At 37.0% G+C, this 18400-nt stretch overlaps 1 protein-coding gene across 5 annotated transcripts in view; it reads right to left on the bottom strand.

Moving 5' to 3' along the window:
- Positions 1-18400, bottom strand: part of SLC4A7 (solute carrier family 4 member 7) — a 133400-nt gene that overhangs the window by 5721 nt on the left and 109279 nt on the right. For 4 of the 5 annotated variants that reach the window (XM_032647508.1, XM_032647510.1, XM_032647507.1 and 1 more), the window contains 5 exons: positions 10613-10681; positions 9057-9230; positions 5642-5773; positions 3397-3494; positions 329-436 (listed from right to left, as the gene is read on the bottom strand). In XM_032647508.1, coding sequence (XP_032503399.1) covers positions 329-436; positions 3397-3494; positions 5642-5773; positions 9057-9230; positions 10613-10681 — 581 coding nt within the window. The remainder of the gene's footprint in view (positions 1-328; positions 437-3396; positions 3495-5641; positions 5774-9056; positions 9231-10612; positions 10682-18400) is intronic. The other variant, XM_032647511.1, reaches the window with a different exon arrangement.

Genomic DNA, 18400 nt, shown 5'->3' with positions numbered 1-18400 from the left:
TTTAGTATTCAATCCCTAGTAATTATCTTTCTTTATATGGCTTCTGATCTTTTATATATTTATTCCTTATGTATATATTCATTTTTATTACAAAACAATTCTTTTTTGAAATAGGCAACTATAAATTTAAAAAATAACAAAACAATCAGCACCTATATCTGCTTCCAGTATACATGAAATGATGGATAGATGAAAGGAAGAAGGAAGAATAAGAGGAAGAAAAAAAGGTTGGTTTTGTTAAGTTAAGACAATGGTTTTCCTGAATAGCTATCCATAAGTAAACTGAAAGTTGGCTATAGTTAGAAAATGCATAAATCATTACAGCTACCTCGTGTTAGATCTGGTTACTTTGGCATTCTCAGTATTCATGGACAGTGCCTTCCACTGTGCAGTTTTGGCCATTTCATCTGATATGTTAACAACTGAGGGATCAACACTGAAGAACAAATACACTTTCTGGTTAGTATTCAGTACTTGCAAAAGCATTAATATTGTCATTCCTATTATCTATATCATATTTGCTTTCATCAACTTAAAATTGAGAAAATTCTTTGTCATGCACTTAAACCAAGATCTAGCAAGATAGCAGTATTTTGGAGTTCTATTATAAAGGTCTAAAGGGGAATTGCATCTTTCTTTATAATCAAAACTAGCAATGAGACTAATTAAATTGGCAATGATGCCCAAAGGTGATTATCTTGGCTATAAGTATACTATTGAAATAACATAAAGGAATATATTAATGTGCTTATAAATATAAAAAGTGATACAGCCTTAAGTCAGTTAGAAAACTTTTATAATCTGCGCAAATTTCAATTGCAGCAAACAATTATCCGAAGTATGTAAAGAAAAATTACAATTAGGATTTAAAAAATTTTTTTTCTTTTTTTTTGTGGTACGTGGGCCTCTCACTGTTGTGGCCTCTCCAGTTGCGGAGCACAGGCTCCGGACGCGCAGGCTCAGTGGCCATGGCTCACGGGCCCAGCCGCTCCGCGGTATGTGGGATTTTCCCGGACCGGGGCACGAACCTGTGTCCCCTGCATCGGCAGGCGGACTCTCAACCACTGCGCCACCAGGGGAGCCCTTTTTCATAGCTTTTAAAAATCATTAAAAAGAATTCTGGGAAATGGGACACTTTAAAATTAGAAATTAAAATACTTCAACAGATAACACACAAAAAAGGTTTATAAGTACTGCTTTTAGCTGGTATTACCATATCAGTAATATTTTTAGTATGAAGGTGTTACTATATAAAATTTATCAAAATCCAAATACTGTCCTTTCATTATAAGAAACAAATGTAACCATTCCATGTCTCTGTGAAATATTGCAAAAATTACCTCAAGACCCCAAATCCAATAATGAAGATATCCATAATAATTTTGGGCTCAAGGTTGTCAGTTTGGACGTGAAAGTACTAGGAAGTTAACAGGAATATATTTGCTAGTCCTTTTTCTTCACCAAAAGGAAAACATTTCATGCAAACAAGCGACAAATACAAATGTCAAATGAGATGTTAAATTAACAATGTGCTGGTAGCCAGGTTATAAATGACTAAAGAGCAGTCATCTGTTCCCACTTTAAATCTGCACGTCGTTTATGATGTAAGACTGCAGTAAAGAGTGAAGCGGCCACTGGAGACTCTCTAGGAATGGCTGCTTCACCAAGTGAAGTTTTTAAAAGTGCACAAATTTGGACACCCAAATTCACCATGGCAGAGCCATCCAACTTGAAACCCTGTCTACCCCAAGAAAACGTTTTTTTGCTCAGTTGCCAACTTCAAATAACTGAAGAGAGAAGTTCTTGAAGCACTTTCTAGCTTCTAAATGATCTTCTCTAAGAACTTTTCCGTTAGTAGAAATTGAGACCTTTTTTGAAGAAAGTATACATTTTGTTTTTCCCCAAAATAAAACTAGATGGGAAAAATTTTGTCTACATTAAATAAATTATTTTCATATTTTATAGGACTTTATGGTTTCCAGATGCTTTCATATGTTATCTCACTCTATTTTCATGGCAAGTAATCCAAAGCTACTTAAGATTTAAAATTCTGGCAAATAAACAGGTCAGCCAGTTCCTGGCATTCTGGATGTTCAAGTTTTAATCCAAATGACATTAATCATGGTTCACGTCATCATTTAAAAGACAAAAGTAAATATACATATACTCATTCTTTTTGTTAAATATTTGGCAGTGTAAGCATGGACTCCATTTAAATTTGTCAAGATCCATGTGTAATCACAGTGAGAAAGAGATAATGCAGGACCTGCAGAAATTAAGTGGCAAACAATCTCAGCAAACTGGTGAGTCACCAGTAACTATCATGGCAGTTCCTATACTCTTTTTAGCAACAAAGTCAATATATTAATTCATTTAACAAACATTTACAGAATCTAGAGAAGCAGAGCACTCTATTTGGATATATCAAAATGTCTATACCTGGCATTTAATTTTAGGTTATATACAAATTTGAGGGAAAATCATGAAAGGTGACAAAGAATAATACCAATGATACAAGTTAATACCAATGACAAAAGAGAAAAATTACTTGTGAATTCATTTATCAAAACTAATCAACATGTACAAGTCCAAATGTGCCCTTATAAAAACTATAAACATAAGTTAAAAATGAAAAAAGGTTGAAGCAAGATAATTAAATATCAACAAACATTTTCCATTAACTGGTCAAGGAAGGAACCTATATATATTCTAAAACTGATTTTTCTTCTTTAAATGGCCAGTCATAAATAGAATAAATGTGTAGAAGAATCAGGTGTACATAAATAATAGAGGTTTTTAATCTACAAAAAAGCTTACATTTCCCAACCTCTGTATTTAGTTCTTAGATTCAAATATAAATCGCCAAAATCATACATGATAAACTATATATGAAACTTAATTTTTCCCTAGTATGAGCCCTCACTGCCAATGCTCAAATCACACCTTTGGAAACCGCAGGAGAGTTCTAGGGCCTCTAAACATAGTCACATTGTCACAGGTTATCAAAAAATGGATTACAAATGTTTATTTTCCAACATACACCAACCCCAGTCATAATGAAAGGAAGAAATAAAAAGCTGTACTACTGAGAGAATGGGAATATTCTAAGACTGATTTTAAACTTCACTGAAACAGAAGGAGTGATGAACGACAAGACAACCTCTGCTTGGCATGGATGCCAAGGTCTCCTTCACTCCTTCCTACAAGTGAGAAGGGGGATGAGCCAGTGACTTTCTTTTCCACCTACAGGAAGCCCTCCTTTAGTCCACATGTCAGATGCAGTGTTTGTCATCTTTTAAAAAACAGGTAACACGACTTTAAAGAAACATTGCATGGCTTATTCATGCATCTGACATGTAAATGAAGCACATTTTAAAGGATGAAGCTGCATCTCACCTGTATTTTAGCGCCTTAACTGGAATCTGCAAGAGGCTTCCCCCTTCAAATGGAAGATGCACAGCATCTTCACCAGCTTGAAGCATTCTCTCAGCTTCCTTTAAAGCACATACATGAAGAGATTACTTTTCCCAGAATATTTCCAGGAGGACCAATTAATATATTAATATCTTAAAGAATCAGAAAACCAAACTGACATTATTTAATCTGCCATGACTGAAAATTTTACCATGAACACATACTTGTAGCACAAGCTGAAAACCACTTGTAAAGATTAATTTTAAGAGGTTGTAACTTTCACCTCTGTAAGTTGGTCACTGATACTGTTTAAATATCAATTTAGCTACATAAAATTTATTATCAACTATGACATAGGCATACAATGAGTGACAAAATTTTGTGAAACCTCATAACTCTCATTGTAATATAAGCAAAAGCTCACTTGGATAAGGCAGGGTTTCTCAATCTCAGCATTACTGACATTTAGAGCCAAACAATTGTCTGGGAGGCAGTCCTGTGTATGCAGGATGTTCAGCAGGCCACTAGATGCCAGTAGCAGCCCCTTTTTGACCATCAGAAAGTCACCCCAGGTTGAGAACACCTTAGCTATGAAACACCCAAAATCATGACACAATTATAATGGGGAGCGGTGGTCAGTAAAGGAAAGACAGAAAGAACATTCTCTCCTCTGTCTTACTGATAGAAATCCCACTACTTGCGGGTGGCGATGCACCCAGTTTTAACAAAAATACTAAAAGATAAAAAAATAAAACCTAAACTAAATTTCCCAGCACTCCTTGCAACTCAGTGTGGTGCCACTGGAAATTCCTGGATGCCATTTCTGGAGGGCAGGGTGGAGATATCCACGGTCTACCTCCTGCTGTCTCTGATGCTGACATGATAGCTCAAACTCAGCAGCCCTTCTGACCTATCAGGGGATTCTGAGGATGAAAAGTCTATGCCGAGCTGGGAGAAAAGCAGCAGAGTTCTTGATAACTTTGTGGAGCCATCACACCAGATCACTTACTTTCAAGATTCCTTTTATAGGAGAAAATAAGCTCTTGTGTTTAAGCCAGCTTTACTTTTGTTTTGTGATATGCAAATAACCTTATTCTCCCTGATACAGGAATAAGCAAGCAATTTTACCTAAGTATTTTATAAATAGATTATACCCTATTTGAAAAAGCATCAAGTTCATAAACATTTACATACATATATAGCTTTGAAGGAAACAAAGCTCATAAAAATTCTGGAGACTCAATTCAAATGTTTTAATTAGTGTCCTAATTAAAAAGTCAAAATTTTTGTTGAAAAGTAAATACACAACCAGTAATTTTGCCATAAATCAGCACTGAAAAATCAATCAAAACCATGAAAAAATGCCAGCAAGCCCTAAACGCATTTGTCTGCAAAACTTTAATAAATGCTTTTCCATAAATACTATGCAATATAAGTTATAAATTATGCTGATTTCCCTCAAAAATTAGAAAAAAAACCCCAGCAATTCTGAGATCTATTTAAATAGGACCACAACTTTAAAAAATGTATATCTTCTTATCTTTGATTTTCAAACAATATTCTGAATGGGAAAATTAAGTGAGGCACTAAAATCAACAAAATCACCTATGCTACATACTCAAGTGTTTTATTTGTCCTTCTTACTAGGTTATAGTATTGAGCTGGTTATTTAAAAAAAATCAAATTCAGAAAAGAGTATTTATGTAAATCTCAGTATACAAATCAACTAAGGGTACATAATATTGAATATAAAAACTAAAGTTTTACTATACTTTCTGTAAAAAGATATTTACTTAAAGTCCTTTTTGTCCTTACACTGGGTTGGCCAAAAAGTTCATTTCCATAAGATGTTATGGAAAAACCCAAACAAACTTTTTGGCCAACCCAATATATGCCAGATTATTAAAATGCTGTTAAAATTAAAATGTATGCTAAAATGTACTTATGTACATTTAACATAAATGTACATAAAGGCAAGGGATAAAGGCAAGTTGGTAAAATGGGTAAGAGCCTGTGTTTAGGACAAACTACCTACTAACCTCTCTCTCTCTCTCTCTGTTTCCTCATTTGTAAAGTGGGGATAATAAAAGTACCTACACTTTAATAATAAGGTTCTTAGGAGGACGAAAGGAGTTGATTCCATCAAAGTGACTATAATAGTGCTTGCTACTTGGTACAAAATATTAAACAATAAGTGAATAGTGTATATTTAAAATTCTTTTTTTACCTCTTTCTCTTTTTTCTTTTTGTCGTCTTCTTTCTTTTTCTTACTTTCTGGCATGAGATCATCAAGCCAACTAAGCTCTCTCTTTGTGAAACACAGATCCATGAGTTTGCGTACAAAGACTAACGCAAGAACCTTTAAAAAGTGATGGAGAGAATATTAAGTAACATCTAAAAATATGCAAATTATATCACTTGGAGAAAAAGTATTTATTAAATCGTAAATTGAAAAGTACTTCACACATTTTATTTTAAAATGACTTCATACACCATCTTATTTCAAAGAAACTGAGTCACCTATTTATCTTTTTCAACTTTCTGCTCAAAGACATAAAGGAAATGACATTTTTAGCCTTTTCCTATATAAATCCCTTGAACTGCATAAAACTATAAAGCAGATTAAGCATGATGAGTGTCTTCACAAACATGATTATTAATTTTTATGATTACTTTACATTATGTACATTATTTAAGTAAATATAATTTTAAAAAATCTCTTCAGCAATGCATTAGAGAACCCTTTTTCCAGCATTAGGTTTTAATTTTCAAATTATATTAGTGAAAAAGACACATTATTCTTTAATTTGCTTTCCTTTAACTGCTGCTAAGGTTGAAGATGTTTTCAAATGTTCACTGGACATTTGGATTTCCTCTTCTGTTTTTGTTTTTTTTTTTTACTTTATTTAAAAAAATTCTTATTTTATATTGGAGTATAGTTGATTCACAATGTTTTGTTAGTTTCAGGTGTACAGCAAAGTGATGCAGTTATACATATACATGTATCTATATTCTTTTTCAGATTCTTCTCCCATAGAGGTTATTACAGAATACTGAGTAGAGTTCCCTGTGCTATACAATAGGTCCTTGTGGATTACCTTTTATATGTACAATAGTAGTGTGTATATGTTAATCCCAAACTCCTAATATGTCCCTTCCCACCACCTTTCCCCTTTGGTAACTGTATGTTTGTTGTCTATGTCTGTGAGTCTGTTTCTGTTTTGTAAAGAAGTTTCTTTGTATCGTTTTTTTTTAGATTCCATATATAAGTGATATCATATGATATTTGACTTTCTCTATCTGACTTACTTCACTTAGTATGATAATCTCTAGGTCCAACCATGTTGCTACAAATGGCATTATTTCATTCTTTTTTATGGCTGAGTGACATTCCATTGTATATATAAATACCACACCATCTTTATCCATTCATCTGTTGATGGACATTTAGGTTGCTTCCATGTCTTGGCTATTATATAGTGCTGCAATAAATACTGGGGTGCATGTATTTTTCGGTTTTCTCTGGATACATGCCCAGGGGTGGGACTGCTGGATCATACGGTAGCAGCTCTATTTTTAGTTTTCGGAGGAACCTCCATACTATTCTCCATAGTGGCTGAACCAATTTACATTCCCACAAACACTGAGGAGGGTTTCAATTGACTTCTGTTCATGAATTCCTAAAAGTTCTGTGTAGTTTGGACAGAAACACTTTATCTGTCTTACATGTTACAAATATTTTCTCCCAGTTCACTATCTGATTTTAATAAGGACATACAAAACAATTATCATGTAGTCAAATATATCATCTTTCTTTTACTATTGGATTTCTCTACCTTCTTTGAAAAATTACCTTCAATCACTGGATTATACAAATAATCTTCAAGATTTTCTACTACAATTCATTTTAACATTTAAATCCTGAATTGATTTATTATTTCTTTCTGAATATGATAAGATAGCAACTTCATTTAGCTCCCAGTATTCAGTCAAATCTTCTAATACTATATACTAAATTTTCCCATTTAAATGAATTACCGCCTTTAATGAAATAATCCGCTTATGTTATTCAGGTGGTAAATTCTCATATATCCTTACAAATTTCTGGACTCATTAGTCTGTTTTTCTGATCTATTTGTCAATTCCTATGCCAATTTCATACTGTATTAGCTATGCTGACTTGACAGCAATTTGTAAATATTCAGTTATCAAAACACTATGGTGGGCTTCCCTGGTGGCGCAGTGGTTGAGAATCTGTCTGCCAATGCAGGGGACACGGGTTTGAGCCCTGGTCTGGGAAGGTCCCACATGCCGCGGAGCAGCTAGGCCCGTGAGCCACAACTACTGAGCCTGCGCGTCTGGAGCCTGTGCTCCGCAACAAGAGAGGCTGCAATAGTGAGAGGCCCGAGCACTGCGATGAAGAGTGGCCCCCACTTGCCGCAACTAGAGAAAGCCCTCGCACAGAAATGAAGACCCAACACAGCCATAAATAAATAAACAAACAAATAAATAAAAATAAAGGAATTCCCTTAAAAAAAAAAAAACAAAACACCATGGTATTAGCACAGGAACAGTCAAGCCCCTCACCCCCGCACCCAGCCAGGAATTCTGAATTATAATTATCTTTGTTCTGTTATTCTCTGGTATTTATTATATCTTTATCTTTTCATTAATATACAATTTACATATAGTAAATAAAAAAATATCAGGTGTAGAGTTTAATGCTTTTGAAAAATACATGTACTCTTGTCAAGCAACCCCAGTAAGATACAGAATATTTCTACCATCCATGTTGTTGTGGCTCTGGTATCTATTTTTCTCTATAAACTTTAAAATTACCCAGTTCACACTGATACCAACCCCCCCCACACACAAACACACATGCAATAAAACTAGTAGGCTTCATACTTGGAAGTGACATTTTTATAATACTAAGTATGCAAAACAAAGAACATGGTATATATTTTTGAATATTTTTTAGTGACTTTTCACTATTCATTTATAATTTAATTTATTTGTGATCAGGGAATATTAACTGTATAATTTTCAAAACTTTTTAATTTTTAAAGATTTTCTTTTTGGCCATGTACATAAACCAACTTTTGCATAATATTTACAAAAGGATGCATATTCCCTATTTGCAAAATGCAATTTTGAAATGTGATAATTTAATAATTATGAATAATTATTAAAGTATATGATAATGTAATGAATTATTAATATCATCTATAATCTTTATTACTTTTTGACTTCTAGATCTATTAATTTCTGAAAAAGGTGTACTGAAATAGCCTATTAAAGAACCATGTTGCTCTGGTTGCTCTGCTTTTTAAGTTAGGCTATCATATTTGCTTCATAAATGTCCTAAACTCTGAAATTGTTTAAAAATACGGAACAGTGTTCTATACCCAAGGACTAAAAATCAAAAACAAACCAAAATTAGAAAATGACAAGCAAATTCAATTTTGAAAACTATTGGTTTCATAGCTAGAAAGGGCTAATTCACATTTCAAAACACCTAAGGTGATTAAAATCCTTTTCTCAAAGTCAATTATAAATATAAGTAAGATAAGTACTATCAAAACACACAAAAATGTTATTAATTAGTGATAAAGTCTGAAAAAAAAAAAAAAAAAACTTACCATCATGGGAAAAACTACTGCAGCAGCCGAAGCTTTTATCACCCACAAGAGGATCAGACAGGTGAGCTGGACGACTGTGAAGACGTGGACCTTCCAGAGGGGCACGTAGCGGAGGTAAATCAGGTCGGGCTGGTGCTTAGCGGGCATTCCAAATAATTTTATACGGTCAAAAAACTGGATATCGAATGGAAAGCAAAACAAGAAAAAGTTTTCAACAAAAATATCATTTCTGTTACTTAGGAAAAGAAATTGTATTCTGCTTTAGGGTTTTGTGATTTAAACTCTGACTTCCCTGATATGCCGTGATAACACAGGAGAATGTTTCAGTTTACAACATCTTGATCCAAGGAGAAAAAAAAAAATCAAGGCAACCACTTAAACAAATGTAATTCATTAATCAGAAAACTCAAGTCAAAATGTTTTAAATTGGGGAATTAAAATATTTTGATAAATTTATCTGCTATAATCAAGTATACAAGTCATTTAATCTCTCTGACCTTGTTTTCTAATATGTAAAATAAAAGAGTAACAATCTCCCAAGGTACTTTCTAAGTCTAACATTACCAATTTTATGAAAATAACCTGAGGTAACAATTACTAATTTTTCACCCACTGAAAAGGAAACTATGAGCCAATTCCTTGGTCCTTTTGAGCTTTAATTTCCTCATTTATAAACCGGGAATAAGATCAGCCCTACATAACTCACAAAATTGTTGTAAAACAATCAGCTGAGTTAATGAGATCATCTCTTGACCACTGGAGAGTAGATACTGGACTGTGTTGAAAAAAAAAATGCTGGTGCATCTGAGATACCCGGCAGCCGGCAGCTGGGGACCACACGCTGCTCACGGCCGGGACTGGGTGAGTGGTGCCAACCCTGCCTGAGCAGCTACACGTTCTACACTAAGGCTGAATTCACACAAATCCTAATTCATTCTATCAGCTTGTTTCCCAAGAAATACTATAAATAAGACAAAACAGAGTAGTGAAAACACTAGATTCTAGCCTTGGCTCCATTGCTTACTTAGTTAAAAACCTTCAGTAAGTTTATTTCTGTTTCATGATTTACAAAATTAGTATTTCTTCCTTTCATATCCCAAAGTTGTTTTGAGGATCACAGAAAATCATCTGTATACTAGGCTCTATAAACTGTACTGCACCGTACAAATGGCAGGTATTACCATGGTTATAGAAGACTAATATCTACATTTTCTTTTTAAGCAACTGAAATTACTGTTCTAACATGTCAGAAATAGCCCCTTTTCCCCCATTCCAATCCTTTTGATCCTCCCTCTTACTATACTAGTCTTCATTGATAGTTACCTTTCATTAGCTTCAATTAAAAACAGGTAAGGACATAACAGTTCATGATCTCACTCTCAGGGGGAAAAAAATGTTCAGTAAGCAATAATTACTTGGAAAATGTGGATTTGAAGTCACTAGTTAACCTGCCCCCAAAATATCAGAGAATAAATCACTACCATCAGAAAAACAATCATTGCAAATATAAAATGTTTAAGTTTTTTTTACAAAGTTATTAAATGCTTAAGACTTGCCTGGATTCCTTTTAATGAGGAAACTCCCATATAAAGGAAAACACCATACAGAACAGGCATTGGAATAAACTGTAAGTAAAATGACCACAATTAGAACCCATGTTACCAGAACAATTTCACATAAAAAATACATAAAAACATAGTCAGTGCCTATGAGATAGAGTTAAAAGATCTTTCAGTGATGAGACTTTTCTATAACAAAGAAAAATGCTAGTAAACAATAACCTCCTTGAAGAATCATTTACCATCTACATGTTCCCTCCTAAGAAGGGACTGTGTTCCGTGGTTAAGAGCAGAGGCACTACAATCAGACTACTTGGCCTAAAAACCCAGTTTACCTCTTCTTGAGCCTTAATCTCTCTGTTTTAGTTTCTGTAACAGATTGCCTTGAAGATTAAAAAACTTCAAATTCATAAAATATTGAGAAAAGCACATGGTACATATCAATCACTCAAAAAGTGTTAGCCATTATTATTACTATCACTACCCCTACAGTGACTGCTATACAATACCATTTACAATAAGTATAATAAATAAACACCATCCTGAAAAAGAATGTCCTTGTTACTTTGGCAGTTAAGGGGATCCCAAACTGCCTACCTAGTCCATGCCCAGGCATCCCACAGGAAAGCCAGCAACAGGCCCCATTCATTGATTCAAACACCACAATCAGCACTCACCCAAGGGAGAGACCTATAAGGAAAAAAGACCTAACAGCCAGAGGAGAATCACACTCATTCTCTAGTAAACAACCTCATATGTCCTTAACTAAGGACCGTGGGAGAAAAGAAAACATATCAAAAATCTAATCAGTATCCTCAGGGAATCTCAAGAAAATATTTAATACATAAAGCAACTTCAGAATGCTACGAGAAATGAATAACCAGAAGGAAAAAAAAAAAAAACCTCCCAGAAATTAAAGATACAATTATCAAAATAATTTAAAAGAATTCTGTAACAACAATTTTGATAAGATTAAAGAGATCAATAAAATGATCAAGAAAATAGAGGAAATTTTAACAGTGAGAGAGAGTAGAGAAGAGGAATGTAACAACATATCTGGAAGGTCTAGTATCTGTCTAATTGAAAGTGAAGAAATATCTAAGAGAAAATAAAGAAAAGGAAATAAACAACTGAAGAATATTCCCACAGTTAAAGGCATAAGTTTCTAGAGTAAAATGACCCACAGAGAGAGAAGCAAGGTAAATTAAAAGTTTCTATTTACCTAAATATCCTAGTGAAATTTCCAAACTCTAAGAGTAAAAAGGACATTTTGGTAGCTTCTAGAAAGGAAAAAGATGCTTCTGAAGACACAAAGACCAAATAGATATCAGACCTCTTACTAGAACCACTGATCTCTAGGCAACAATAACTTTAAGACTCAAAGAAAAATAAATTTGAAACTTGAAATGAATATCCATCTATCAATCATAGAGGGTAATTTTGAAACATGCAAGAACTCTGAAAGTTTACTAATTATGGTACCAGACATGAAAAAATTACTCAAGGAATTCCTTTAGAGATACAAAGAAATACAAGAAAAAGTGGAACCTGTATATGTACTTTTTTTAAAGTAAGAGAAGTCAACAAATATTAAGAAAACTTCTCAGGTCTTGCGGCTTGGACTATTATTCTGAAACCGCAGGAGTTTGGGGAAATAAGGGTTATTTCTGCCTCCACGCAGGCTGATCACACCGCCTAGTCCTCAGCGAATATTTATTTCATCATAATACTGATTACGTGTTCCCAGAGGGCTTACATTGCTATAATTTAACTTACAGAAAAAGCACAGAGTGCAAATGTTGGTAACCTTTACAATAATAATAAAACTAAAAACACAGCCAACCAAAAACAACTGACGAAAGGGAGAATGGGATGTTTGGGGTAAATCCTCATGAAAGACATAAACTTAGGTCAGAGGCTCTCAAGTTTTTGGTCTCAGGACCCCTTTATACTCCTAAAAAGTACTGAGGACCCTCCCCCCAAATACTTTTACGTGGATTTTATATATATATATATATATATATATAGAGAGAGAGAGAGAGAGAGAGAGAGAGAGATAGGTATAGATATATAAATAGGTATATAGGCATGTGGGAAATAGATATTCACCATATTAGAAATTAAAAGAAAAATTTTAAGTAGTTTTTTAATTTTATTTTTGGCTGTGTTGGGTTGCTACACGCGGGCTTTCTCTAGTTGCAGAGGGCAGGGACTACTCTGTGTTGCAGTGCACAGGCTTCTCATTGCAGTGGCTTCTCTTGTTGCAGAGCACGGGCTCTAGGCACACGGGCTTCAGTAGCTGTGGCGTACGCAGACTCAGTAGCTGTGGCGCATGGGCTTAGTTACTCCACAGTATGTGGGATCTTCCCAGAACAGGGATCAAACCCGTGTCCTCTGCATTGGCAGGCAGATTCTTAACCACTGCGCGAGCAGGGATGTCCCAATAGTTACTTTTAAACTCATTTCGAAATAATAATAAACCTATTACAAGTTAATATAAAAACATATTTTTACTGGAAAACTATAATTTCCAAAGAACATAAGATTAAGTGAGAAGGATAGCACTGTTCTGTATTTCTGTAAATCTCTTTAGTGGGTGGCTTAACGGAAGACGACTACACTCTCATATCTGCACCTGCATTAAATCTGCTACAATACATCGTTCTGGCCGAAGTCTATGAAGACAACCCGGCGTCAACACAGTCATATAAATGGGAAAGGGAGGCTCCTACAGACCCCGGAGAGAGTGTCAGGGACTCCCAGAGGTCCTTGAACTAGACTTTAAGAATCACTGTCTTAGGCAAAGAGATTCAGTCTAAAGATAATAAAGTGAAAAATAAAATTATAAAAGTATATAAATCTATAATGGTGTTAACTAACGAAATAACTTAAAAAACATAGGAGTAAAAAGTTTACCTCTGGAGAGTTGCTTTTGGAAAGTGAGAGAAAATAGACTAACTTTTTATTTTAGAGCTTTCTTGATATTCTACTTGAATTTTTCTGCCTATATGCAGTTAATACTTAAAAATTTTTAGAACTACTTAAAAAATGTAAAGGGCAACCTTCATCAGGAGACGCAGCATCCCCATAAGACTGCACTACATATTTCTCCTCTTGTCCCAAGCACCTCTAACAATATACTCACCACTATGCAGTAATTGCCCATTTGCCTATCTGTTTCAACCAAGTAGATTGCCAAGTTTTTCAAAGTAGACAATAAAGTGTCCTATTTATTATTGTTGCCTCAGTACTTAATAGCACAGAAAGTACTCAACAAATATTTGGTCAATTAATTGGCTCCATGAAAGGAGGCCAAAGAATTCTAGTATTAACTACAATTCTTTTAGTTAATATGTAACACACACACACATACACACTCCACGTTTGTACCCTAATTTATAAATAGTTTACAACATTTTACTTATTTTCTTTACAACAAACTGAAACACCGAAAAAAATGGAGTTGAGCTCTTCCATGATGAATAGAAGATTTAAGATTAGATACTTAGGGGGACCTTGAAGATGGCGGAAGAGTAAGACGCGGAGATCGCCTTCCTCCCCACGGATACACCAGAAATACATCCACACGTGGAACAACTCCTACAGAACTCCTACTGAAGGCTGGCAGAAGACCTCAGACCTCCCAAAAGGCAAGAAACTCCCCACGTAACTGGGTAGGGCAAAAGAAAAAACAGAGACAAAAGAATAAGGACGGCACCTGCACCAGTGGGAGGGAGCTGTGAAGGAGGAAAAGTTTCCACACACTAGGAAGCCCCTCCGCGGGCGGAGACTGCGGGAGGCAGAGGGGGGAGTTTCGGGACCGCGGAGTAGTGCACAGCGACGGGTGCGGAGGGCAAAGCGGGGAGATTCCTGCACAGACGATCGGTGCTGACCGGCACTCACCAGCCCGAGTGGCTTGTCTGCTCACCCGCCGGGGCGGGCGGGGCTGCGAGCTGAGGCTCGGGTTTTGGTTTTGGACGGAGCTCAGGGAGAGGACTGGGGTTGGCGGCTTGAACATAGCCTGAAGGGGTTAGTGCACCACGACTAGCCGGGAGGGAGTTCGGGGAAAAGCCTGCACCGGCCGAAGAGGCAAGAGACTTTTTCTTCCCTCTTTGTTTCCTGGTGCGCGAGGAGAGGGGTTTAAGAGCGCTGCTTAAAGGAACTCCAGAGACGGGCGCGAGCCGCGGCTAAAAGCGCGAACCCCAGAGACGGGCGCGAGCCGCGGCTGAGGGCGCGAGCCCCCGAGACGGGCGCGAGCCGCGGCTGAAAGCGCAAACCCCAGAGACGGGCGCGAGCCGCGGCTAAAACCGCGGACCCCAGAGACGGGCGGGAGACGCTAAGGCTGCTGCTGCCGCCACCAAGGGGCCTGTGTGCGAGCACAGGTCACTCTCCACACCCCTCTTCCGCGGAGCCTGTGCAGCCCGCCACTGCCAGGTTCCCGGGATCCAGGGACAACTTCCCCGGGAGTACGCACGGCGGGTCTCAGGCTGGTGCAACATCACGCCGGCCTCTGCCGCAACGTCACGCTGCCTCTGCAGCCGCAGGCCCGCCCCGCACGTAGTGCCCCTCCTACCCCCATCCCCCAACCCCCGGCCTGAGTGAGCCGGAGGCCCCGAATCAGCGGCTCCTTTAACCCCGTCCTGTCTGAGCGAAAAAACAGACGCCCTCCAGCGACCTACACGCAGAGGCAGGGCCAAATCCAAAGCTGAGCTCCTGTGAGCTGTGAGAACAAAGAAGAGAAAGGGAAATCTCTCCCAGCAGCCACAGAAGCAGCGGATTAAAGCTCCACAATCAACTTGATATACCCTGCATCTGTGGAATACCTGAATAGACAAGGAATGATCCCAAATTGAAGAGGTGGAATTTAGGAGCGAGATCTATGATTTTTTTCCCTTTTCCTCTTTTTGTGAATGTGTACGTGTATGCTTCTGTGTGAGATCCTGTCTGTATACTCTTGCTTCCACCATTTGTCCTAGGGCTCTATCCGTCCATGACTTTTTTTTAAAAATTCTTTTTCTTAATAATTAAGTTTAATTGTAATAACTTTATTATACTTTACCTTCGTTCTTTCTTTCTTTCCTTCCTTCCTTCCCTCCTTTAGACAACGAATCACCCCAAATTGAGGAGGTGGTCTCAGGGAGCAGGATTTATGATTTATCCCCCTTTACCTCTTTTTGTGAAGGTGTATGTGTATGCTTCTGTGTAAGATTTTCTCTGTATAGCTTTGCTTCCAACATTTGTCCTAAGGTTCTATCCGTCCCTTTTTTTTTCTAAATATTTTTTAATTCAATAACTATATTATACTTTATTTTATTTTTACTGTATCATCTTTCTTTCTGTCTTTTTTCCTTCTTTCCCTCCTTCCTTCCTTCCTCCCTCCCTCCCTCCCTCCCTCCTTTCTTTCCTTCTTTGCTTCTTTCTTCCTTCCTTCCTTTCCTCCTTTCCTTCTTTCTTTACTCATACTTCTACTAATTCTCCCTACTTTTCCTCCCTTTTATTCTGAGCTGTGTGGATGAAAGGCTCTTGGTGCTCCAGCCAGGAGTCAGGGCTCTGCCTCTGAGGTAGGAGAGCCAACTTCAGGACACTGGTCAACAAGAGACCTCCCAGCTCCACATAATATTAAACGGTGGAAATATCCGAGAGACCTCCATCTTAACACCAGCACCCAGCTTCACTCAACGACCAGCAAGCCACAGTGCTGGACAACCTATGCCAAACAACTAGCAAAACAGGAACACAACCCCACCCATTAGCAGAGAGGCTGCCTAAAATCATAATAAGGCCACAGACACCCCAAAACACACCACCAGACGTGAACCTGCCCACTAGAGAGACAAGATCCAGCCTCATCCAGCACAACACAGGCACTAGTCCCCTCCACCAGGAAGCCTACACAACCCACTGAAACAACCTTAGCCACTGGAGACAGACATCAAAAACAACGGGAACTACGAAAGTGCAGCCTGCAAAAAGGAGACCCCAAACACAGTAAGATAAGCAAAATGAGAAGACAGAAAAACACACAGCAGATGAAGGAGCAAGATAAAAACCCACCAGACCTAACAAATGAAGAGGAAATAGGCAATCTACCTGAAAAAGAATTCAGAATAATGATAGTAAGGATGATCCGAAATCTTGGAAGTAGAATGGACAAAATGCAAGAAACAGTTAACAAGGACCTACAAGAACTAAAGATGAAACAAGCAACGATGAACAATGCAATAAATGAAATTAAAATCACTCTAGATAGGATCAATAGCAGAATAACTGAGGCAGAAGAACGGATAAGTGACCTGGAAGATAAAGTAGTGGAAATAACCACTGCAGAGCAGAATAAAGAAAAAAGAATGAAAAGAACTGAGGACAGTCTCAGAGACCTCTGGGACAACATGAAACGCACCAACATTCGAATTATAGGGGTTCCAGAAGAAGAAGAAAGAAAGAAAGGGACTGAGAAAATATTTGAAGAGATTATAGTTGAAAACTTCCCTAATATGGGAAAGGAAATAGTTAATCAAGTCCAGGAAGCACAGAGGGTCCCATACAGGATAAATACAAGGAGAAACACGCCAAGACACATATTAATCAAACTGTCAAAAATTAAATACAAAGAAAGCATATTAAAAGCAGCAAGGGAAAAACAACAAATAACACACAAGGGAATCCCCATAAGGTTAACAGCTGATCTCTCAGCAGAAACCCTACAAGCCAGAAGGGAGTGGCAGGACATACTGAAAGTGCTGAAGGAGAATAGCCTGCAACCAAGACTACTCTACCCAGCAAGGATCTCATTCACATTTGATGGAGAAATTAAAACCTTTACAGACAAGCAAAAGCTGAGAGAGTTCAGCACCACCAAACCAGCTTTACAACAAATGCTAAAGGAACTTCTCTAGACACGAAACACAAGAGAAGGAAATGACCTATAGTAGCGAACCCAAAACAATATATAAAATGGAAATAGGAACATACATATCGATAATTACCTTAAATGTAAATGGACTAAATGCTCCCACCAAAAGACACAGATTGGCTGAATGGATACAAAAACAAGACCCTTATATATGCTGTCTACAAGAGACCCACTTCAGACCTAGAGACACATACAGACTGAAAGTAAGGGGATGGAAAAAGATATTCCATGCAAATGGAAACCAAAAGAAAGCTGGAGTAGCAATTCTCATATCAGACAAAATAGACTTTAAAATAAGGACTATTAAAAGGGACAAAGAAGGACACTACATAATGATCAAGGGATCGATCCAAGAAGAAGATATAACAATTGTAAATATTTATGCACCCAACATAGGAGCACCTCAATACATAAGGCAAATACTAACAACCATAAAAGGGGAGATCAACAGTAACACATTCATAGTAGGGGACTTTAACACCCCACTTTCACCCATGGACAGATCATCCAAAATGAAAATAAATAAGGAAACACAAGCTTTAAATGATACATTAAACAAGATGGACTTAATTGATATTTATAGGACACTCCATCCAAAAACAACAGAATACACATTTTTCTCAAGTGCTCATGGAACATTCTCCAGGATAGATCATATCTTGGGTCACAAATCAAGCCTTGGTAAATTTAAGAAAACTGAAATTGTATCAAGTATCTTTTCCGACCACAACGCCATGAGACTAGATATCAATTACAGGAAAAGATCTTTAAAAAATACAAACACATGGAGGCTAAACAATACACTACTTAATAATGAAGTGATCACTGAAGAAATCAAAGAGGAAATAAAAAAATACCTAGAAACAAATGAC

This window comes from Phocoena sinus, chromosome 11 (assembly GCF_008692025.1).
Source record: "Phocoena sinus isolate mPhoSin1 chromosome 11, mPhoSin1.pri, whole genome shotgun sequence".
NCBI classification, from domain to species: Eukaryota; Metazoa; Chordata; class Mammalia; order Artiodactyla; family Phocoenidae; genus Phocoena; species Phocoena sinus.
Note: the sequence above shows the minus strand (reverse complement) of the source record. Positions and strands in the feature narration are given on the sequence as shown.